The sequence below is a fragment of the Grampus griseus genome (genome assembly GCF_964374135.1).
Source record: "Grampus griseus genome assembly, chromosome: 2".
NCBI classification, from domain to species: domain Eukaryota; kingdom Metazoa; phylum Chordata; class Mammalia; order Artiodactyla; family Delphinidae; genus Grampus; species Grampus griseus.
In genome coordinates, this window is record NC_139018.1 from 99,693,325 (window position 1) to 99,718,363 (window position 25,039).

The window sequence follows — 25,039 nt, forward strand, 5'->3', positions numbered from 1 at the left end:
TCTTCTGCAGTTAGTTTAGGGCCATGAACTTAGCACAAGTGATGCATTTCATTTCTCAGCTGACATAGTTAAGAATCAATGTGTCACCTCTATATCCTTTTTCCCCCTTTGTGGCACCTTGGCAGTCCTGTGTTTCAGTGGTGAGGCTACAACATGGCAATGTCTGTCAATGTGGGTTCCTGAGGGACTACATGGAACAGGGTCCTCCAATGATTTGTGCTATACATGTAGTGTGAATGAAAATAAGTTCTTCTAGTTAGGCCACTGATATTTCAAGTTTCTTTTGTTTCAGCAGCATAGCCTTGCCCATCCTGCTTAATATAGCAAGTCAGACCTTTCCCCCTAGCACTTCTGAGAGAACTGAAGATCCCTTTTAGATATGCAGATAAAAACGTTGAGAGAGGAACTGGGCTCCTCTCTAATCACAAAAGCTTTCATTCACTCATTTTTAGAATAGTATTTAACATATTTTGAAATTTCAAATTATATTAACCAAGAATATAAGATATTTATGTTTATCAAAATGAGACATGGGCTAAAAAAAAGTTAAGAAGTACCAGTTTAGAATATACAGCCTTCATGCTCTCTCCCACTTTATTTTAAAAAAAAAAAAAACCTAGTTAAAAAATTCAACTCTAATAGATTTTGTACACAAGGTCCTATAATATGCCTGTTTGTCCCTTTACTTTGGGCCACAGCAATTACTCAGGGATTTATACTCAATTAATTTGCCTTTATTGGTTGCTAAATAACAGTTTTTCGGTATCTAGTTACACCTTCCCCCCTCAGCTAGATCGAAGATTCTGGTTTATCCAAACTCAATCACCTTTTGAAGCAGAATCCTGAAATGTAAGACAGAGCCAGATGGTACTCTTTTTAATATTTAATACTCCATTTAATTTTTAAATTTAAAATGATAAAGTATTTCAACCAAAGTATACAAAGTAGTACACATGTATCACTATCCATATTTAAAAGATGCTAACTTTTTACCATATTTGCTTCAGAATTCTTTCACTTTTTAGATTATACAGTAGTGTTTGTTATATGGACTGAAACCAGTTTATCCATTTCTTTATGACAGACAGTCGTTATAAAGTCTCATTATTTCAAAGAGAGCTGCAATAAAAATTTTTATTTGTGACTGTTGTGTCCTTGAGTGGGAGTTTTTTCTACAGTACGAACCTCCCTAAAAGTAGAAGTACTTGGTCATATAAGATGCCCATCTTCAACTTTGTTGGTATTCCCAAATTGCTCGCCAAAACTGTTATGTCTATTTATATTTCCAACAGCAATGCTACAGTTTCTCCACATCCTTGTTAAAACTTAAGATTTCCATTTTAGCTAATCTTATAAGTATGAAAAAGTATCTGTTTTATTTTACATTTTCTGATTGACGATGAGACTATCATATTATTTACCATTTGAGTTTACTCTAATACAATGGCTATCCAATTTTATCATGCATCAGAATCACCTGGAGAGCTTGTTAAAGATGACAGTTTCTGATTCAGTAGTCTGGAGCAGGGACCTTGAGAACCTGGATTTCTAAAAAGTTCCCAGTGATGCTGATACTGCTAGTCAGAGGATCACATCTGAAGAACCACTGCTCAAGGAACTACACATTTAAAGATGGGAATATTTACTATGTAGTCCACATAGTAATCTTCTATCGCTTAGAAGCGTTGCTAGTATCTTCTCTAGTTGTAGCTTGTATTTGCATTTTGTTTTTGGAGTCTTGAGATGCAGAGAAGTTTTTAATTTCCAGGCAGTCAAATATATCAATCTTTTCATTTATAATCTGTGCTTTGTTGTGTCTTATTTTGAAATCCTTCTCTATCCCAATGTCATTAAGATATCCCATGTTTTCTTTTTAAAGTTTTGTTTTTCACATTTAGGTCTTTAGGTATTGTACTTAATTCCTCTAAAATTTATTTTTCTCTAAGTTATGAAGTAGAAACCTAATTAAAAATTTTCCTCAAGGTTAGCTAATTTTCCAAGTATAATTTATTGAATGATTCACCAATTCTAATTTTCATGCCACATCTATTATGGGATTCTTGTTTATTAAAGGTTAAAAATAATGCTGTTTTTACTTTCAGTATTTAAAAACAACTTTCACTGAGTTGGAATTTAACTTAGAAAAAATCTGGCAACTTATCCTTGAGAGGATCATATAGCAAAATGTATGATTCACTGATCCTTCTTGAACTTGTGAAACAGACTTTTCATATAAGAGTATCTCCCAGTAACTGATTAGTGTAGTAATAAAGCAGTTTTGATGGAACTTTTAGAAATCTGAGGTTAATAGGCAAGTCTCGTATTGATAAATTAATAGCTAATAAGGATAAAGGAGCTATATCATGTATTATAGATGAATAAAGCAGCTGCTACTTGAGCTTGATTGGTGGACCTTTCAAATCTAATGTATCTAAAACAGTAGGATATAGTGCTAAGGTACAGGATACAGAATCAGAAGAGTTCCAGATTTGCCACTCATTAGCTCTGTGATATTAGGCAAGATGAGCATTAATTTTCAAGTCTGTAAAACAGTGATAAAATGCCCATAATATTTTTGTGAGGATTAAAATAAATTTATAAAAGGTATCTATAATAGGTATTATTATTACATAAATATTATTTTGAGATATATACTTGCTTAAAGTCAGATTTTGGCAAAAGAGTTTGTAATTCAAATTCTATCAACAAGTATAGTATCTTTTATTTGAAAAAGCAAGGTATCTTAAGAAATTTAGGAAATATTCTGCCTGGTGACCTCCACTAGCTTAAGAGGTATACCACAAGAGCAAGGTTCCTAGATTTTATGTGAGCATCAGACTTGACCACAAATTACTGAAGACAATGTTCCACCAGCACTGACTTTCGTCAGGGTCTAAGTCCAGAAAAATGTAGACACTATTCCTTCCTGAGCCATCAAGATGTAACTGAAGTTAGAAAATATTTCTGATTAACTGTGATACTAGAGAGAAAGGAATCAATCTAAGCAGAATAGGTCAGAAATAAAAGCTTTCCCTAGGTGGGACTTGGAAAAAAATGTATAACTTTCCATTTGTCTTCCGTTATTAAAAAAAATACCTGAAACAATATTCTATATTTCAGAAAACTGAGTTAATTTTTAGTGCTTCAGCTTGTCTGCTCAGGACAGTCACCTCCAAACTGTCAAAACATACCAGATGAATTGCAGAGAACCAGGTAGAATTTTCAATGTCTTATTACTAGAACTTGAAAACCTTCAAGCAGATGGTAAGGAAAAACGTTCCCACTATTTACTGGCATAGAATACAGTTATAAGGTAGTCTGAGTGGAGAGATCTGCTCCGGTTTTTAGGGAACAACCTGAATCAGGTTTACCCCACAATTTCTCAAACATTACTAAAAAAGGTTTTCCCTGTTTGAAATAAATTTCTTTGCAGTGATGTGTTTCTTGTTATGAGACTTTGCTCTCAGGTGTTATTTAGGTTTGTTTGTTTTTTTTTTACAAGGTCACAAAACTGGGGAAAGGTTGATGGTTATAAAGATGGTAACAAGTAAGGACTTAACTGAGGAGCTTTCATGCAAATCCTTAACGGATCATTATCTTTATTTCCAAAAGAAGCAGAAACTCTCCTGTTGAGATGTATAAACACCTTTCAAGGAACTAGTCAGGTTGACAATGACGGAGTCTTGATGGAAGATGACCAACCAGGGTGTCACATTCATGATTACTTCTTTAAATTTTACTTTTCAAACTAGTATCAGAAAAAGGTTTTAAAAGAATTTTTAATTTAAATTTGTATTTAGAACAGTTAGCTTAAAATCCAGAAACTTAAATTCTCCAGTTTGACAGTTTCTTCAGTTAAGTTACCAGGTAAGGAGCGAAAATATATACAATGACAGGATAATCAGACTTGAATTTGTTTTTTAATTTTGTAAACTTCAGAAACAAAACAAAACGTGAAAAAAATTCTAATTATTTCTTCCCCGACAAGAGACACTGATTCCGGAGCACAGTTACTAAAAGGCCTCTTTCTTCACCAGCGTCACTGACAGAAGGACTTGAATGGGAAAGTAGAACCTTATTCTATAGCCTTTTAAAAAATTTATGGAAACAATGAACATACCTGATATTACATTCTCTCAGGCCCCAGCAGTTGTGAAAGCTGTTCTTCCACAGGATTGAATAACGAAGATAGAGAAAAAGGTCAAGGTATAAGGATTCTATTTTTCAATTCGTTTTGCTTAGAATTCTTAATTTTCAGTTTCCTAACCTGCTATGAGAACCATGTGGTCATTTTTTATAAATGTGCCCTAAAATATACTCTTTGTTTTTTTTTTTTAGGGCTTAACAAAAAAGGAAGCTAAATCCCTCAAACCGAAGTAATGAATAACATGGTAGCAAGTACCACAGCTACGTAAATGCCCAGATGACTAAAAACCAAATGCAATGCTGAGACAAGGGCATATTGCTAGGGTTCAAATAGGCAGAGGGTACATAAACCTATAGATTTGAGTCCCTTTGAAACAGGATTCAAATGAGAGCCATCTCTAGGGAGAATACTTCTGCCCATAGTTAAATGTTACAAAAAGTGAGCATCACGGAATGATCATGTAATCTTTCTCTGGGTCATTTAGGTGAGGCAAAGGTTATTATCAATGTTTCTGTATGCTGTCTGAGAAGATCCTAGGGTTCTACTACTGGTTGGGGATAAGGCTGAGGGCACTAGCAAGAAGGATAGGTTTAGGTCTTTCTAGTCACTGTGTTTAAAGTTTTTTTGTCTGTTTGTTTTTGTTTTTATGGCATGGAAAGAAAGGATAGTCCCTGGGAGCCCAGCTACTATTACGTTTCCGGAAAACTGGATTTGTTCTAATTGATTCTTCAAGATCACAAAGCTGCAGCCTCAACTAAGGTGTAGGCCACAGAGGAAAAGTTAGTTCTTTAATTCCTGTCTCTGCTCCTAGTAACCTTTCCTTCTTTCCCCCTTAGTTTATTTTTCTGTAAGTCTGCTTAAAATGAAAAAATAGAAAAACTAGAATACTATAAGAATTCATTTGTTTTCTATCAAAACGCATTATTGTGTATTGTATCATTCTTGGAATATAAAGGTACTAATGAAAATTGGACTTATTTCAGGTAAATGGGTGAGAGATTGCCATCTTGGTCTATCCTATTCCTCTTAGTGGCAATAAAATGAATTTGAAAGCTAGCTGACAATGGTAAAGGCATTCTTTACAATTACGAAAGAGAAAAGTAACCAGAACTCATGATTTGGGCCTTAGCGGCAATTTAGTCCACTTGAATTCCTAACAGGAGAAAACCCAAAAAACTGAAAACATTATAACTATATTATCCTCCCATACTGAGGGATAAAATAACTCATGTACTTGATGTAAATAAAAAGGAATAAAGGGTTCAAATTCCTCTGAATGGATGGCATGGCCTTATACAGATGATTTCTTTTTGTGATACTCAAAAAACAAAGCAAATGCAGCTATTTAAATCCAGCCCCTCTGTCAGCAAGCACCATGCCCCAACCCCTGCCAGGACAGGTAAAATCTACACAAAAGTAGCTCTCTTGAAAGTTACTCATTTCCTCTCCACCAAGTGGTTGAAAGGAAAAAGTCAGATTCTAAGCTAGGTCTTTACTAAAAGTAACCCCAGTGCTACATCACATGATAAACCCTATCTTCTATTCTAACAACGAGCCTTTTTCAAGTCTGATGTATTTTAATTAGATAGTCCAAACAAAATTTTTAGTTTCAATCAATACTGGGTCAGGAAATTGACCTTGGTCATCATTTAGTATTCATTATAGCAAGGATTTGAGGTGAGAAAGCATGCTTTCCTCCATAAAGGAGGAAAGGGAGGAAAGGAGTCTTTTCAAATTGTATACACCTCATACATGCCCCCTCAGTAACATATATCTCTGGAGGGCAGGAGAGGAGGTGTGCCTTTTGTGAAAAATTCTCCCTTGAGCAAGTTACTCGAATGTATTTCTGGGAGTGTGTCATCTGTCTTAGAAAGTCCCACTCTAATAACATTAGTCTGGTTCTCAGGAAGCAGATATCCTACACCCTGCTTCACATATCTTTTACTTCTCATCCAACCACTTCAGCAGTAGGCACATTAAAAGAATTGGTTTCTAACTTAAAACATTAACTATGGGATAGATTTGAAAAGTTTAAAAAATTAAATGAGATTATATTCATTCATTCATTCATTGAGTATTGAGTGCCAACTATGCTTTAGACATGCATGAACTTACATTTTAGTACCAGGGAGACAGAGAATAAAATTTAAAAGTAGAACATCCATTACATGATAATGATAAATGCTATAAAGAATAAGTATTGGTAACGGGTACAATTTAAACTAGAGAGGTCAGGGAAGGTTTCATTGGGAAGTATGAAGATAAAACGTTTTACACAGTAGCTAACCAATAGGAAAGCTTCTCAAAGATCTTTACCATTATCCTTTGTTCTACCCTACTTTTGCTTTCTACTGACTGACTGCTGTAATGGCCAGGCAGGGCAAGAACTGACAGTAAAGAGGTCACATTACTAAGAGACAAAAATGGAGGCTGCCTTCTCATTATCTGTCCTCATACATACTATTATGGCTCCTCCAATCCTGTGATGAATGGCTCTCAGGAAAATCTTGCCCCCAAAGGATCTAACACAGAGGTCACAAGCTCAAATGCCAGGTAGGTAATGCAAATGATTAAACTAGACTACAGGTAAGAAAAATATATATGTTTAGGAGTTAAATGCATGGCAGGAAAATGCAAGAAAACTGGAAAATACACATCATATAGAAATAAAGACTCATCAGTGTCCTAAGTTTTCAGAGAGGCCAGACACCTGATTTTTTTCTGTGAACTCTCCCAATTTTAAAATTTCAAATTTGAAATATGGCAACCAATTTGAAATTTAGAAAATGTTACCGTGGGCCAAAGGAAACACCTCTGTGGAATGGATCTAGTCTGTGGGTCTCCAGTTTAGCTCCTCAGGTCTACAGGGTTAAGGGTTGATTCCTTCCAGGGCCATAAGCACCAAGATGCTTGAGTTGCTGGACCAGGCCTGCTTGCTATCACCATCCAGTCCATAGCAACCATATGTTTTAAAATCCAGGATCTCTGGAATGTACAGTACTTCGATTCAGAGTAAGCTATATGAATAAGATGCTATAAGCCAAGATGAAATGAAACTGGAAAGGTTATACCCAGGGTAATATTCTCTACTGCAATGTTCCAGATATGACCCTGGTGAGAATGTAAGTAATGTTGAACCTCTACTTAGATATCCATGATAAATGAATAGACTTTCCACAGACAGATTGCTTGCCCTGCTCCCCCCACTGCCTGTTTTCTAACCAACTTATTACTGTGCTAAACAGGGTTTTTCAGATGGGGTAGTTAGTACCTCCATTGTGATTCTCTTTCCAGGTTTTAGCATTTATAATAGACAACTCACGTGTGCCCAGAAAGTTGGTTCTTAGGATCCATCTAATAATAGACTTTGGTGTCCATTACAGAAGGAAAGTTTTTATAGAACATAGCTTAGACTGTTAATTATTGTTCATTTCCCCCAGGGAGGACAAACTAGTCCAGCGTGGGTGGGAGGCGACAGCAGAGTACTGAAGGACTACTTAATCAGCATTCAAAACCTAGCACACACTGACTATTGATTGATTCCCTACAATCTTACCCTTTCAAGTTTTCTACTGTATTCCCTTGCAAGAGGACCCTATTGAGAGTTCTCCCCTGTAGGGAACCTGCCTCACTACAGAATAATCTGAATGATGGCATCTGTCACCAAATTTCAAGTTTCTCTAGCCCTCCAGAAGGAATAGGCATTCTGGCAACCTCACATCACTTTCAACTTCTCTCTCTTACTGGTAATCCTAGAAAGTCCTCCTTGGTTCAACTCGCATGAATATAACTCGCCCTCTCCCAGTATAGCAGACTTCGGTCAAGAAGTCTTTAGACTCATCTGTGCAAGGAAATCATTAGACATGTTCAATTTCTGCCCAGTTGAGTTTACTTGGCCTTCTTGGTGCAGAGCATAGAATGCTCTGTAAAGCACATGCTTTATTAGGCCATGTTAACTCGCCAACACTGCATTTATTAAACTTAGAAGTAACTAGCAATACATAAGAGTCCTCTCTTAGAATACTGGTCAGTAGAGAGCCCTAGAAGTAAGGCAGTATACTCTTCCTAAGACATTTAAAATATGGACTTAAATGGATCTAAAATACAGTTGACCCTTGAGCAATATGGGGGTTAGGGGTGTCTACCATCCTTGTGGTTGAAAATTCGAGTATAACTTCACTGTTGGCCCTCCATACCACAGTTGCATTTGGGGACTCAACCAACCACAGATCCTGCAGTACCATATTTAGCAAAAGAAATCTGCATATAAGGGACCCAAGCAGTTCAAAACTGTGTTGTTCAAGGGTCAACTGTACTTAGCCTCCCTTATTCCTCCTTTTAAGCCTTTTATCTCTCCAGCTGATGGGAAAAAAAGTAAACAAAGATTGTCTACTCTTATCTCTATAATCTTACTAGGATTGCTGTCGAAATGCCCAGTCCATGAGACAGAAATAGTTTTCTTCTTGCTTTCAACTGATTTCCTGATAAGCGAAATGTTATTTGTTTTAATATTTACATTAGCTTTTCCTAATGAGAACCAAAATATATGGTCATTTCCCCCCCTCTCTTGTTAGTTCTAGTAACTCCAACACAACTAATCAATATAGGGGACCTCAACATTAGAACTGGTGAAAGATTGCTTCCTGGTAGCATACACACCTAATATACAGTAATATAAACAGGAAGTTCTCAATATCCTGATAGTTCTGGATAGCACATGGAAAATAATTTCTCTCTCTAGTGCAGAAACTTACCCTATCAGTTTTATCAATCACTTCCCAAATAGTGTGTCTTCTCATGAACATCAGTTTCATGAGAAGTTTTATGAGGGGAAAAAAGTCTTGTATATATTGAATATTTGTTAGGATTCACAATACACAGCAGTATATTAATAACAGCTCTTGACACATCCTTCAATCCAGAGTTCATGAAACATATTTGACTTTTGGAACCTTTTTTGCATATTAACATCCTATGGAATTATTCTTCCAAGGACCATATTTTGGGAAATTAACTATTATTTCCCATCCTTCTGTGGTTGAGCCTCACCAAACCAGGCCTTTTCTCCATCAAACATTCAGAATTATTTTTCTCACATTTTAGGCCTCGCTATAGCTTTCAGGTAGTCCAACTTTCATTCAACTAAAATAAGGGGCCTAGGTAATACGGAATGAGCAGCTTTCAAACTCTGCTGAGGTCTAGCTAATCCTAGGGGGTTGGAAGTATCAATGGTAAGATTTTTGCCTTGACTATTAAGCTGGTTATGAAAAATATAATTGGATCAGCTTTACAAATATATAATGACATTATAGATCTAAAATTGTTACAACTCATGAGAAATTTAGTTTAAGTCATGTTGATTACTATTAAAATTAAGTAAAAATCAATTGTTTTATTGCAAAAGCATTAAAATATTAACAAAAAATTCTGTTCACAATTATGCTTCTGCAAATATTTTCCATTTGTCTTTACTGATAAGCAGGCAAAATACTAGGCTTTAAAAATAGCACAGATACAATTTTCTATTTGTCACTTCTAGCATATTTCACAGCACCATAGTCTTCACAATTGTAATCAATTTAAATAGTTGAAATCATTTTAGCAATTTTGTTTTAATGAGCATATTATGTTTTTAAAATGGCATTCAAGCAACCTGCTTGCAAAAAAAGAGACTGAATTTAGAATTACTGACTACTAAAATTCAGTAAGATAATGAGGACAGCTTTACATTTTTTCTTTTCAGATTTATTTTCAAAGTGGATAATTACTTTCAGGAACATTTCTTAATTACAGGAAGATGAAGAAGTAGAATTCTTAAAAATTCATATATAATAACCTAATATTTCAGACACTTTAAAAATGTTATGTATATCACAGTTTTTTAAAAGCCTGGGCTCTGGAGTCAGACTATCTGGATTAAAAGCCCAATTTTATCAATTAGCAAGTTTTATGACCTTGAGTAAGTTACTTAACCTGTCTGAGCCTGTTTCTTCATTTGTAAAATGAGGATAACAGATTAACCTCAATGGCAAATTATGAGGGCTGAATGATAAAATATGTAAAGCACTTGTCTGGCACATGATAATAAATACTCAATAAATGTTAATAATAATAACAACAACACGTATAAAGAAACTCTGGGGATATTATGTGTATATTATACATTCTTTTTGATAATTATTGTTTGTGGATAATCATTCAGCAAATATTTACTGAGTGTCTTCCACGTACTAGACACTGCTAAGCACTGAGGATACCAAGACCGTAAGACACAGTCCTTACTACCAAAAGCTTATTCTTGGGGAAGAAAACCAATTAATCTGGGGATTAGCATACTATATGGTAAGAGCTTTAACAGGGGTATAAAGCTTTTTATAAGGTGCATTACAGCAGGGGACCTTAACATGAGAAGGTATGGCAGACAGGCTGGACTCAGACGTATATTACTAACCACCTTCTTTTTGGTCTTCTTCTGGTAGGTATAGAGGCTAGAAAACAAAAAACTACATATCCTAGTTTCCGTTGCAGTTCGAGGCCCCCAAGTGACAGAGGTGGAAGTTCCTGAAGTGGGTTTTTGAAACAGAAGTCCTGTACTGAAAACAAAGACAGAGCTTCCCTAGAAGAAAGCCCTTTGACCCTTCCTCCCTTCTTCCTGCCTTAGCATTTGGACAGAAGGCATGGAAGTGCAGCAGCCATCAATGACATGACAGGATAAAAGATGACACAGCAAAAAACAAAGGGCCTAGGATTCCAGTGGCATTACTGAGTTAACTGCACCACTCTTGGATGCCTAACTTTGGACTTACTAGATGACACAAACTCTTATTTCTTTAAGCCACCAATAGTTGGGGTTTTCTCTTATCTACAACTGAATGCATTCCTAATAGATAAAAAGCATTCCGAAAAGGGTTTTTGGGCCAAGTCCAAAAGGACTAGGAGTTATCCAAGTGAAGAAATCTGAGAAGGGTACAGGTGGCAGAGGAAACAGCACCTACAAAGGCCTGAAGGGGGAGGGAGCATAGAGTGTTGATACTGGCAGCTGTTCTACAATATGTACCTTCTGGCTTCCAGGCAGCTTTAGCCAGGTGATTCCCAACTTCTCTGTCTTCCACTGTCTATGTTTGAGGGATTCAATATTCTCCCCTCATTGGTTCCATACGGTAAGCATTCATTCTTAAATGGTAAGTTTTGTGATGATGAACATAAAATGTTATCCCTGACTAACATTTAGACTTCTAGAAACATAAATTTGTGGCAATAAAGTCAATTAGATCCACATTAACAATTTACACATACAACACCTTCAACTGAAGCTGTCATGTGTGCTTACGATGTACCAGGCACTGTATTTATACTGCAAGCATACTTCCTTTTATTGAGCTTCCTTTTATCACACTTTGCAAATATTGTGTTTTTTACAATTTGAAGGTTTGTGGCATCCCTGCGTTGAGCAAATCTATCATCACCATTTTCCCAATCTTAGTTGCTTACTTTGCGTCTCTGAGTCACATTTTGGTCATTCTCACAGTATTTCAAAGTTTTCCATCATTATTATATCTGTTATGGTAATCTGTGATCAGTGATCTTTGATATTACTACTAAGACTTGCTGAAGGCTCAGATGAGGGTTAGCATTGTTTAGCAATAAAGTATCTTTCAATTAAGGTATGTACAATTTTTTTTAGACATAATGCTATCACACACTTAAAAGACTACAGTATAGTATAAAAATAACTTCTTTTTAAAACTTTTTATTTTATATTGGAGTATAGCTGATTAACAATGCTGTGATAGTTTCAGGTGCACAGCAAAATGACTCAGACATACATATACATAAAAATAACTTTTATATGCATTGGGAAACCAAAAAATTTGTGTGACTCGTTTTACTGCAATATTCACTTTACTGCAGTGGACTGGAACTAAACCCTCAGCATCTCCGAGGTATGCCTGTAACAAGTACAGTTGTTATTTCCTTTAATATTCACAGTAACTCAGTGGCTTAGGTACTATTATTATCACCTTTAAAAATATAACTAAAAAAAAAAAAACTAAAATAGGTTAAAATTGTCCAAAATCAGACAATAATGGCAATAATGGTAGGGGCAAAGATTGAAATTCAGGACTGGGTCATTCTGTAGCCTCAGCTCTGAGCCATTCTGTTATGCTGCCAGTTTCTCTTAGTTTCTGAACTATTTATCCCACTTTACTTGCTTAAATCCTTCCTGAATCTATGCAATAAAGTTTCAGTTCCCCATCTGTACTCTGGGGATGAGTGGGAGTGGTTTCAGCTGGTTCTCTCTTAACAGGTTAGTGTAGGAGGAAGGGAAATACCTAAGCTGAGAAGAACAGGGGAAAAGAGGAGAATGCCAGGAAAAAAAAAAAGGTTCTTTCCCTCTAAAGGAATGAGACCAGTTTCTGTTCTTACGGGCAAACTGTGAAGTAATTCCAACAAATAAATTCAAATGTTTTATCAAGTATATGGTCTCTAAAAAGGTCTCAACTGAAGATGGTAACACTTCTTTACATTTTAAATTGCAATATGTTTAATAATTGAGTCGTTAGATTATACTCATTCATACATTTAACAAGTATTTATTGATCATCCTCATGTGCCTTTGGGCATATTCCAATATGTTCCTACACTCAAGAAGCCAAGAACAAATAAAAATGCTGATTATGACTATCATAGAGGTGACTACGTAAAACAAATAAAGGTAAGCACAGGACATTAGGGGACAGAAAATGTATCAGACTCAGACCTGATAAATCACAGATGGTTTTCCGAGGGGTGATATCTAAGATGAATCTTAAAATATAACTAGATAGAGGGAAAAAAAAAAAGAGAGGATAGTCTAGACCACAGTTTCTCAACTTTAACACTACTGACAATTTTGGGCTGATAAAGTGATGTCCTGTGTTTTACAGGATGTTTAAACAGCATACTTGTCCTCTACCCACTCAACTGGTAGGTAGCAAAACAAAAATGTCTCCAGATATTGTCAAATGTTTCCTGGGGGGCAAAACTGCCTCCAGTTGAGAACCACTGTCTAGATATGCACTATCCAGAAAGGTTGCCACTGGTCACTTGCGGCTATTTAACTTAAAATTAAATTAATAAAATTAACAGTTCAGTTTCTCAGTCACACTAGCCACATTCCAAGTGCTTAATACATAGCTACATGTGTCTACTGGCTACCATACTGAATAGTGCATATACAGAACATTTCTACCACCACAGAATGTTCTAATGGCTACTGCTGTTCTAGACTGAGAGAGTATATATTCTCTTTTCTTACTCCACAAATGTTCATTACAGCTTGCTGACAGCCTGTGGAGGGAGTAGAGAAAGATGACATTAAATAAGAAAAGTAAAGCCTGAGTATGAAGAAGGGTCTTCAATGCCTTAAAGACAGAACAATGGGGAACCAGCAAAAGGTCTTAAGCAAGGGTGCAAAATACACAGATTCACATTTCATAAAAATGATTGTAATGATATGTGAAGAATGGAATAAAAGTGGAGAGACGAGAAGCAGAAAACTAGCTGCAGTATTTCCAACAAGTAAAATGATCTGGGTTAATGTAGTAGCTGTAGGGACAGACAAAAATGGAACAATTATGAAGACAGAAGTGATAGGACTTGGTGACTGACTAGATGTGAGGCAGGTGAGAAAGAGGATGAAAACAAGAAGGACCACCAGGCTTTTAGGTTGGATGAGTGAGGATATTCACTAAGGCAATATGGTAGAAAGAGTAATGGCCCTCCAAGATGTTCATGTCCTAATCCTTGAATCCCTGGAACCTGTTAATCTGTTTCCTTACATGGTAAAAGGGACTTTCCAGATGTGATTAAATTAAGGACCCTGAGGTGGGGAGAGCATCCTGGATTATCTAGTAGGCCTAATGTAATCACAACTGTCCTAGTAAGAGGGAAGTTGAGGGAGATTTGACTACAAAAAAGAGATGTGTCAGCGTGATACAGTGTAAGAAAGACTTGAGCAGCCATTGCTGGCTTTGAAGATGCAGCCACTAAAAGCTGTAAAAAAAGGCAAGGAAACAGATTCTCCCCTAGAGCCTCCAAAAGGAACACAGCTCTCTTGACACCTTCATTTTATCTAGGTGAGACCTGTGTCAGACTGCTGACCTGCAGAACTAAAAGATAATAAATGTGTGTTGTTTTAAGCCACTAAATTTATGATAATTTTTTACAGCAGCAATAAGAAACAAACAGAAATATGTTCAGAATTTGGGGTGTGATACAGTGAGATTGGTTCTGGAAAAGCTGAGTCTGAAGTGCCTATGTGACATCTTAGTAAAACTGGTCAATTGATAACGGTTTGGCTGTATGGGTCTAGAGCTTAAACTGGGGATGTATAATTATGCATCATCAGTATACCGAGATTAACTGAAACCAACAAAATAGATGAGATCACCATGGGCAAATATAGACAGAATACAGAGGACTTAGGTTGAGGAACAGAGGCCCTTGAAGAAACTGGGAAGGAACAGCCTAAGGTGTAACAGGAAAACCAGGATAGTGTGGCATCTAATGAATTAAAAGAATGAGAATGAACAAGGGAGGGTTAAAGGATGGTCAACAGAGTCAACCGAAAAAGGGTTGTCAAGTTAGGAACTGAGACTGTCCATTATATTTAGCAATGAGAGGTCATGGTATCCTTGATAAACACAAGTTTCAGAGGAGACTGAATTCAATCAACACTTTGACTAAGCCTTGACTTTCTTCTTTCAAAAGAAAGAGGACAGGGTGGTAGCTAAAGAAGGGTTGTGTGTTTCGGAAGGATTGTTTTTTAGATGGAAAAAAATTAAGCACTGAACTCTTAATGGGAAAAGGTCAGTAGAAAATGAGAGCATAAAAGAACAGGAGGAAGAGAATAAATGAATTCAGACAGGAAGAGATGGTATCCAGGGCCTAGAAGGAGGAGATCAACCTTCAGATAGGCAGAAAGATATTTCTTCTGTTGGGAGGAAGGGAAGGAAGACATGGTACAGAAGTGAGGAACTACTGAGTTGGGAATACGAAGTGGTTTTAATTTTGTGGGATACCTACACTGCATCTTCCTACTTCCTCAGAGAAGTAGGAGGTGAGATCATCTGCTGACAACAGAAGTGACTTTAGGAACTTTAGCTAAAGAAGCTTAAGTTAAAAAGAGCACATTTGTTGTCCATTTTCTGAAAACAGAGTTGTATATTCTACTGTCATTGGATGGAATGTTCTTAGCGAAAAAAATAAATGAGATGATTCTGTCTGAAGGCAACTTTTGAACTGTGGTATAGGGAGTAGGAACCCAAGCAGTTCAGTTTCTGAGATCAGTGTCTGAGAAGGCAAAGTACCAAAAGGAAGGAAGACACAGAAATATCTTCAAAATCTATACAAATCCCTACGTAGATTTGGAATCTACTGCTGAGTATTAAACTATATATGGGTAGAGGAAAACTCCATGAGGCTGGGAAAAGAACTACCAGGGAACTGTAACTGACTGTGACATGTTCAAATTCCAGTCAGACAGCACTGAGATCTCAGTCAACACCCAAGGAATGCAGTATAGACACTAGAGTGGTAACATTCTAGTGTAAAAGCTGAACTCTAAAGTCTAGCTATTCTAGACTTGCCACAACAGAGCTGAAACACAGCCTCAAAAGGATCAAACTAATCTGCAAGTAGTTTAGCTGCCAGCCAAAGAAAAACTGCAATACATTTTAAAGAAAGAGAACAAAATCTAGACATTCTAAATAAATACTAAACTAAGAATTACTAGATGTGGAAAGAAGCAGAAAAACGTGATCCCATAATTGCAACAAAAACTCAGTAAATAAAAAGATACTTAGAGATAATATAACTAGCAAACAAGGGCTTTAAAATAGCTATTATAAACATGCCCAAGGATAAAACAAGGAAAGAAATGGAGGATATATATATAAAAAAAATAACCAAGTGAAATTTCTAGAACTTAAAAAATGCAAGGTCTAAAATGGGTAATTCACTGAATAGAATTATAGCAGATTAGACACTTTAAGAAGATTAAGGAATGTGATAATAATAATAATAATAAAGAAATATAAAGTATCCAAAATGAAGCAAAAAGAGAAAAAAATAAACATAGCCTTAGTGTCCCGTGGAAAATTACTAAGGAATGCAATGCAGGCATAGTTTGAATCCCAAGATGGAAGGGGGCAAAGAAGAGTATTTGAATGGCTGGAAATTTTTGAAAGTTGATGAAAAATCATAAGCCCACAGGTTTGAGGAAGCTCAGTAAACCACAAGCAGGACAAAAACAAAGAAAACCATACTAAGGTTATAAAATTGCTAAAAACCACTAATAAATAATCTTAAAGGAAGCCAGAGAAAAAAACAACACATTACACACAGGAAAACAAGTTAAGAATGACAACAAACTTCTCAATGGAGTCTATGCAAACCACAAGAAAACGGACCTACATTGCAAAAATGCTGAAAGAAAACGGACCTACATTGCAAAAATGCTGAAAGTCTATGCAAACCACAAGAAAACGGACCTACATTGCAAAAATGCTAGAATTCTATACCCAGTGAAAATACCCTTTGTAAATGAAGGGAAATTAAAGACCTTTTTCAGATAAGCTAAAACTGGGAGAATTAATCAACAGGAGACCTACACTACAAGAAGATAAAGAGCAAAATGGTATACATACATTCAACCAATCACAAGACAAAACTTGTCAAACTGGTTAAGAGACAAGCATATGATGTCAACAACAACAACAACAAAACACTTTAACTACAAAGACTCAGATTGCTTAGAAGTAAAAGGACGAAAAAAGATATGCCACACAAACACTAATTATAAGAACGATGGAGGGGCTATGGTGATATCAGACAAAGCAGACTTGAAAGCAACAAATGATACCAGAGTTAAAAATATCATAATAAAAGAATCAATTCATGAAGAATACATAAAAATCCTAAAAATTTATGCTCCTATTAACAGCTTCAATACATGAAGCAAAACCTGACAAGATCAGAGAAAAAAAATTCACAATCACAAATATGAGATTTTAGGCATCCCTCTCAATAAGTGAAATAAGTGAAAAAAAAATCAGTAAGGATAAATATGTCTTGAAAAACAATAACCAACTGATATATACATATATCAGTTTATATATCTATATATAAATACATATATATAGAGAGAGCACGCAGTCCATCCAATAACACTAGAATATACATTCTTTTCAAGTACACATGAAACATTCATGAAGATATACCATAAACAAGATTCACTAAACACTCAACTATTTGGAAACTGATCAGCCTATATCTAAGTGTTCCATGGGTACAGGAATAAATCAGAATGGAAAATAGACAAAAAATTTAATTGAAAGATAATGAAAACACAACATAATTTATGGAACGTAGCTAAACCAATGCTTAGAGGATAATTTGCAGCATTAAATGCTTACAATGAAAAGAAAAAAAAGTTTAAAATTTCCTTCCTATTTACAAAGTAACAAAATTATTTAATATAATTAATTTTATTTATAAAATTTTTAAAACTCTAGCTAAATTGATCAAGAAAAAAGAAGACACAAATGGCCATTATCAGAAATTAAAGGAAACTGCTACAAATCCTACAGATAGGAAAGGATGATAAGGGAATATTATGAACATTACACTAACAAATTCACTAACATAGGAAACATGAACAAATTCCTTGAAAGACACAAACACCAAAACTGCGTGAAGAAAAAAATTTAAGAATTTAATAACCTTAAAATAATTAAAGAAACTGATTTCATAACTAAAACCTTTTCCACAGATAGTTTCACTAGTGACCTCTACCATAAACATTTAAAGAAGAGGGAATTCCCTGGCAGTCCAGTGGTTAGGACTTTGCGCTCTCACTGCCGAGGGTCCAGGTGAGGGCCTGGGTTCAATCCCTGGTCGGGGAACTAAGATCTCACAAGCCGTGCAGTGTGGCCAAAAGAAAAAAACAACCAAACATTTAAAGAAGAAATAATATTAATTTTAAATAAATCCCTTCAAAAAATAAAGGAAAAACACTTCCAAACTCATTTCATGAGCCAACATTACCCAGAGAGCAAAAACAAAAAGACATTATAAGAAAACAGCAGATCAAAAGTCCTGATTAACACAGACAATAGTCTTTAAAAAAACAGCAAATCCAATGTAGCAATATATAATAGTATAACACAACATACGGAAATATATGCACCATATGGAGTTTACCAGGGGAATGCAAAGATGGTTGATTTTGGAAAATCCCTCAGTGTAATTCACCTTTTTAACAGAATCATGTAGAAGTACCATGTGATTATTTCAGTAAGTGCAGAAAAATCATTTGATAAAATCCAACATGTATTTTTGATAAAAATCCTCTTAGCAAAATAGGAACAGAAGGGAACATGTTCAACTTGAAAAGAGCATTCATAAAAAAGCTAATGCTAACATCACATTGTAAGGCGAATGAATAAACGGCTTTCTCCTAAGACTGAGAACAGGGAAGTAAATCCAATTCTCACCATTTCTATTCAACATTGAACTGAAGGTCCTAGCTGTGAATAAGGTGAGAAAAATGAATAAGTAGACATTTAGACTGAAATGGAATTAAACTTTTCTTTATTCATGGATAATATGATTGATTTGGTAGAAAATCCAAAAAACTCTACGTCTCATATGAGAATTTAGTAAGTATGCATACTCACAAGGTCAATATAAATATTAGCAACAAAACATTGGATAACAAACACTTTTTTTTTTTTTTTTGTGGTACGCGGGCCTGTCACTGTTGTGGCCTCTCCCGCTGCGGAGCACAGGCTCCGGAGGCGTAGGCCCAGCGGCCATGGCTCACGGGCCCAGCTGCTCCGCGGCATGTGGGATCTTCCTGGACCGGGGCACGAACCCGTGTCCCCTGCACCGGCAGGCGGACTCTCAACCACTGCGCCACCAGAGAAGCCCACAAACACTTTTTAATGCCGTTTGTGATAACATCCAAAATTTTAAAATATCTAGGAATAATTTAAGCAAAACACATACAAGATCTATACACAGAAAACTAGAAAACACTGCTGAGAGAAATTATAGAAGAATCCACTAATATGGAGATATACTATGCTTATGGATTAGAAAACTTGTCATTAGGATGTCCACTGGCCCCAAATCTATCAATAAATTCACTGTAATCACAAACAAATCCCAGTAGACTTTTTTGTTGAAAGAAATTGACAAGGTTATTCTGAAATTTGTATGGAAATGCCAAAACCAATTTGAATTATCACACTACCTGATGTCAAGACTTTTGACAAAGCTACTGTAAACAAGACAGTGTGGTGATGTCATAAAGAAAGAGATAGCAATTGATGGAAAAAAGAGACTCTAGCCAAAGATCCACGCATAATGGTTTTTGATATAGGAAGTGATTGGGGAAGGGTAGACTTTTCAATAAGTGATGCTGGAACAACTGGATATCTATCCATATGGTAAAAAATAAACACTGAAGTTCACCTTATACCAAACAGAAAATTTAAATCAAAATGGTTCACAGACCTAACAGAAAAAGCTAAAACTATAAAACTTCTTGAAGAAAACATGATAAAATCTATGTGAGAAAGCTGAGCTACCTAGAACAAATGAAATGAATAGCCAGCAAATCCTTCCCTCAAAATAACTCTAAAATGATGAAAAATTGTCAAAAAGAATGATTTTAGGGCTTTGGAAACTGATGAAAGGCAACAAACTGAGAAGTCTTTGGTCATTAAAAACTGCTGAACTTCAGGTATTAACTGCGAGAGTCTGTTTTACTCTTGCTTGGGGCTTCTCCCATGACCTATCCCACATGGATGAGGCTGACTGTGTGTAAACATAAAAAGGAAACCATGATGAAAAGGAATGAAATAATAGGGAATCTTAATAAAAATAGAGAAACTAGAACACAGGGAAAAATAATCAGAAAAAAAGAAACAAAGCCCCAGAGACTAGAGTGATAAAATCAATAATTTCAACAGCAGTGTAATGGCAGCTTTCTATGGAGAGGGGAATCCAAGGGACAGAAAAAGTATTTGAAGAAATAATGGCTGAAAACTTCCCAAATCAAATCAATCTACAGATGCAAACTCAGCAAACCCAAAGTAGGATAAACACAAAGTGATCCACACCTACATATATAGTCACACTGTTGAAAGCAAGAGTAGGTGGTGAGTGAACAAACAGTGAATGAATTTATGAATGAATCTTGATAGCAATAAGAGAAAAACAACTCATCATGTACCATAAAACAACATGATTAATGACTGACTTCTCATCAGAAACAATGAAGGCCAAAGGAGGAAAACTATCCTTCAAAACTGAAAGTAAAATAAAGACATTCACAGATAAATACTGATCAAGAGAATTCATTATGAGCAAACCTGCCTTGTAAGAAATACTAAAGGAAATCCTTTAGACCAAAGGAAATTATCCTTAATTCCTCTTTGTTTCTCCCTTCACATTCAATACGTCAGCAAGCAAGGCCTACTGGCTTTATATCGAAAATATGCCTTGAATTCATCTATTTTTTCCCCATCTTCCACTGTCATCATCCGAGCAAGAGTCTTATCACTTGGACTTTTCCAATAGCCTAACTGGCTTTCCTGCTCCTACTCTCATCCCCCTACAAGCCCATTTTCCAACAACAGCTAAGGTATTAAAAAACAAAAAAACAAACAAAAAAGCTAGATCATACTATTTTCTTACTTAAAACCTTTTAATTGGCTTTCCACTCACTTAGAAGGAAATACATACTATTTGCCATAGCTAAATAAGCCCTATCTAGACTTTTCTCCTATCATCCTCTCCTCCTTTCATAAGTTCCAGCATACTGGGTTCTTTGTATTCTTCTAACATCCCAGACTCATTTCTGCTTCAGAATTTTTGTACTTTCTGTTCCCTCTGCCTAGTATGTGTCACTGGCAGATCTTCACACAAGACTGGCTTCCTATTATTCAGGTCTTCTCTCAAATGTCATTTCCTCAGAGACTTTTCCTAATCACCCAATCTGAGGTTATCCTACCCACCATCAGTTGTCTCCTGTTGCCTTTAAAAATTCTGTAATAGTATTTATGGTTACCTGAAGTTATAATGTTTACTTATTTTACCATTCATTTAATGTCTACTTCACTCAATAAAATGTAAGATTCATGAAGACAGAGAGCTTACTATCTTGTTCATCAAATACATATAAGTTTAAAACTTATGCTAAAATATAAACACTTCTGAACTCTTGAAAGATTAAAAAAACCCTTTTTGTTCTTATTTAGTATTTTATAAATGCCATATTTAATAAATTATAGTAGTCTTCTGTCTCAATTTTCTCAATGAAAAGAAAAAATTGAATAATTCTCCAACATTATCTCAGATACTGAAAAAAAAAAAAAGGGGCAGGAGGTCTTAGATAGCAACTGTATCTGTCTTGTTTACCACTGTATTCTGACACCCAGACAGGGTCTAGCACAGAGTAATTATGCAATAGTTACTGAGTGATAGATATAAACAATGAGACTCCAGAGATGGGAGATTCAGAAAATGCTCTGGGGGTTGGGGGTAAGGTTGCCCAATCCATCCCCAATCACCACCTCCCTAGATCTTAAGAGCACTATTAAATCTATTTCAACAGACTGAATTTCTTGAGGGCAAGGCAACATGTCCTTTTAATGTTGTATCCCTTATACCTAGCATGCGCTCAATAATTATTTTTTGAAGTAAATGCAAGAGCATCAGTTTCTTCATTTGTAAAAGGGAAGTAACAAGATTATCTGCTTCAGAGGGTTACTGTGGGAAAAAAAAAGATAATAAAGGTAAGTGAAAAAAAGGGGAAAACATCCCCACAAAGTCCTCTTTCTTAACTATTAGGTTAGAAAGGCATAGGAGAACTGATCAAGTTACCTGTTCTCCTATGAAGTACTGTTATCTACTCACCTACCTAGAAACTAACAATAATATCATAAGCTAATAAGATCCCATACTGTTTCAGCACCAGACACTACAGACACTTACTCCCTAACAAAAAAATGTTAGCTTATAGTGAAGACCTGAACCTGAATAAGAAAGTTCTGATATCACAAATATAGAAAGAGGACTAACTACAGTGACATTTTGGGGAATCTAACAGTGCAGAATCAGTGAATATTCTAGAGCCTAGGGAACATTCCATTAATATACACTTCCATGAAAGAAGTCAGTACTATTCCAGTAGTCTCAGTAGCTGCATACTTCTTTCCTCATATGTTTAAGAGAAGATCTACGGAACTAAAAACACGATCTAAATTGAAACTATTTTTGTGGCTTTAACGCCTGAAGGCCAGCAATCCAAACATAAAAAGTATATTATAGCAACAAAAACCAACCCATAAAGTATTTTAAAAAGCTATCATTTAAACAAGTTCTTATAGTCTGCAAGTCAAACCTGAATGTAAACTATTATTGTGGCTTTAATTCCTGAAGTCTAGCAACGCAAATACAAAAAATACACTATCACAACAAAACTTAACCCATCAAACATCTTGAATTTTTTCTTTAACAAATCCTTTAAGAGTTATTAGAAAAGAAAAATAAACATTCACTTTATTAAATGCTGAAGTGATCTTTAGTAAAAGCCAGTAAGTTTCAAAAACATGCAATTATTACTGATGAGATATAGGAAAGTATCTAGACAGCACATAGCCAGTTCACCCCTAGGGTTGTAATTAAATGTCAAATTTTATTCACTTAAATTGAGTTTTACTTAAAATAAATACTTACTCAAAAATGTATTTTATATAGTGGGAAAAGCCTTATAACAAAAGAACTTTAAGGTTAGTTATTTTACTTACCAAAATGCAGTCCACTTTAGATTGTATAGTTTTGCTAAAAGAAAAAGAAAGTTAAGTTAATAAGACTGATAAATTTATTAAATGTTCAAAGCATTTTCAAACAGACATGGTAATTCGTTATCTGTACTATGAAAAAAATAAGCAAAAGTTCTTAAGATTAGGCATCATACCCTAAAACTGCATGTTTCACAAAGCAAAACAAGTCTGCTTCCCACTCATTGTACTAAATTCAATCCTAAAGCATGATCAGAATATTTTCTGAGTTCACTGCTACAGTCACCCTATTGCTGATATGTTCTATCTTTGTAAAAGATGTTTTTGAACAAAGTTTGTTTCTAGTGATACATAAAAGTGCAGATGTATTATTACACATAGAAATAGAACACAGGGTTTACAATGAATTATGATTTTTATTCTATGCCTGCCACTCTGGACAATGATTTGTTTAGCATTTAAAAGCCATAATGGTGTAACATTATCTGTATTTCTAAAGACTTATTACAAAGTAGATTCTCTCGAGGACTTCCCTGGCAGTCCAGTGGTTAAGACTCCTTGTTTCCACTGCAGGGGACGCGGGTTCCATCCCTGGTTGCGGAACTAAGAGCCTGCATGCCGCATGGCACAGCCAAAAAAAAAAAAAAAGTAGATTCTCTTCTCCTCCTCTCTTTCTCCCCCTCTCTCATGCACACACACACACACACACACACACACACACACAGAATCCATAGACATAAAAGTAATAATAAAGATTAGCTAATATGGTAATAAGTTGGAGAGAAAGACTGTATTTAGAAATAACACAAAAAGCCACTATATAAAAATTTAACTGAACTATTGAATATAAGTGAACAATTAATATATAATATAAATGAAGCTGGTATAAAATAACTGAACTATAATTTGGATTTTAAAATATCAAAGTGCAAATGCAATGAAATCATGCAAAAGTTCAAAGACAGTTTATATACTATCTTGAATAGATGTTACAAACCAAATTATTTTCCATAAAAGGTTCTAGAGCCAAATAAATGAAAAAAAAGTGGTTATTTACCTTTGTATATAGCTATACAGTTAATCTATAGAGTAAGTAAAAATAAGTATTTAAATCACAATTCAGTTAATTCAATCAGTAACCTCAAAACTTTACACCTGTACTTGAATTTCAAATTTCATTATTTAAAGAACAAAGTATGACTGGATTAAGCTCAACTGCAAAATTCACAATGACTAAAAGGAAAAAGTCAATGATACCTCTAGGTAAGAGGAACTGAAATCCCCTCCTTACCATCCCACAGAAGATCTTTAGAAGTTTAAAATCTTTGGAGATTGTGTGTATAGCTTCTCACTCATTAGCAGCTAAAGTGTGCTGTTTTTCCCTCTTCTTAATAACTCCCACAGTTTCCCTGAGATAAGAAGGTAATCTACAGATTAAGAATTGACGCTAAAAAGTAATATATCAAAAATACAACCGGGACTTCCCTGGTGGTCCAGTGGTTAAGAATCTGCCTTCCAATGCAGGGGGCTCCGGTTCGATCCCTGGTCGGGGAACTAAGATCTCACATGTCACGGGGCAACTAAGCCCACGTGCAACTACTGAGCCTGCATGCCCCAACTAGATAGAAGCCCGCATGCCACAACTAGAGAAAAGACTGAGCCCACGTGCCACAACTAGAGACAAGTCTGAGTGCTACAACTAGAAAGAAGCCCACACGTCGATCCCGCGTGCGGCAACTAAGACCCGACACAGCCAAAAAAAAAAAACCAAAACAACCATTTCTCACCACCTTGGTCTAAACCATTATCATTTCTTTTCAAAACTGTTATAATAACCTTCTATCTGGTCTCCCTGCTTCTATCTTTACACCCCCACCACCTACCTTGTGGGCTATTCTCAACCAAGTAGCCAGAGTGATACCGTCCACCACATTAGTCCTACGCTCCAAGGTCCTTGTCACGGCCAACAAAGCCCTGTATGATCCAGCCCTCTGCTATTTTTCTAATCTCATCTCATATTAGTCTACTCCTCATTCAT

General features: G+C 35.6%; 1 protein-coding gene across 1 annotated transcript in view; it reads right to left on the reverse strand.

The window, feature by feature from the left end:
• The window catches only part of RFX7 (regulatory factor X7), a gene marked incomplete at its 5' end in the record, with an annotated part of 149,997 nt that overhangs the window by 74,359 nt on the left and 50,599 nt on the right, over nt 1-25,039 (reverse strand). Inside the window, one exon of the mRNA XM_082647706.1 lies at nt 23,008-23,041. Coding sequence (XP_082503832.1) covers nt 23,008-23,041 — 34 coding nt within the window. The remainder of the gene's footprint in view (nt 1-23,007; nt 23,042-25,039) is intronic.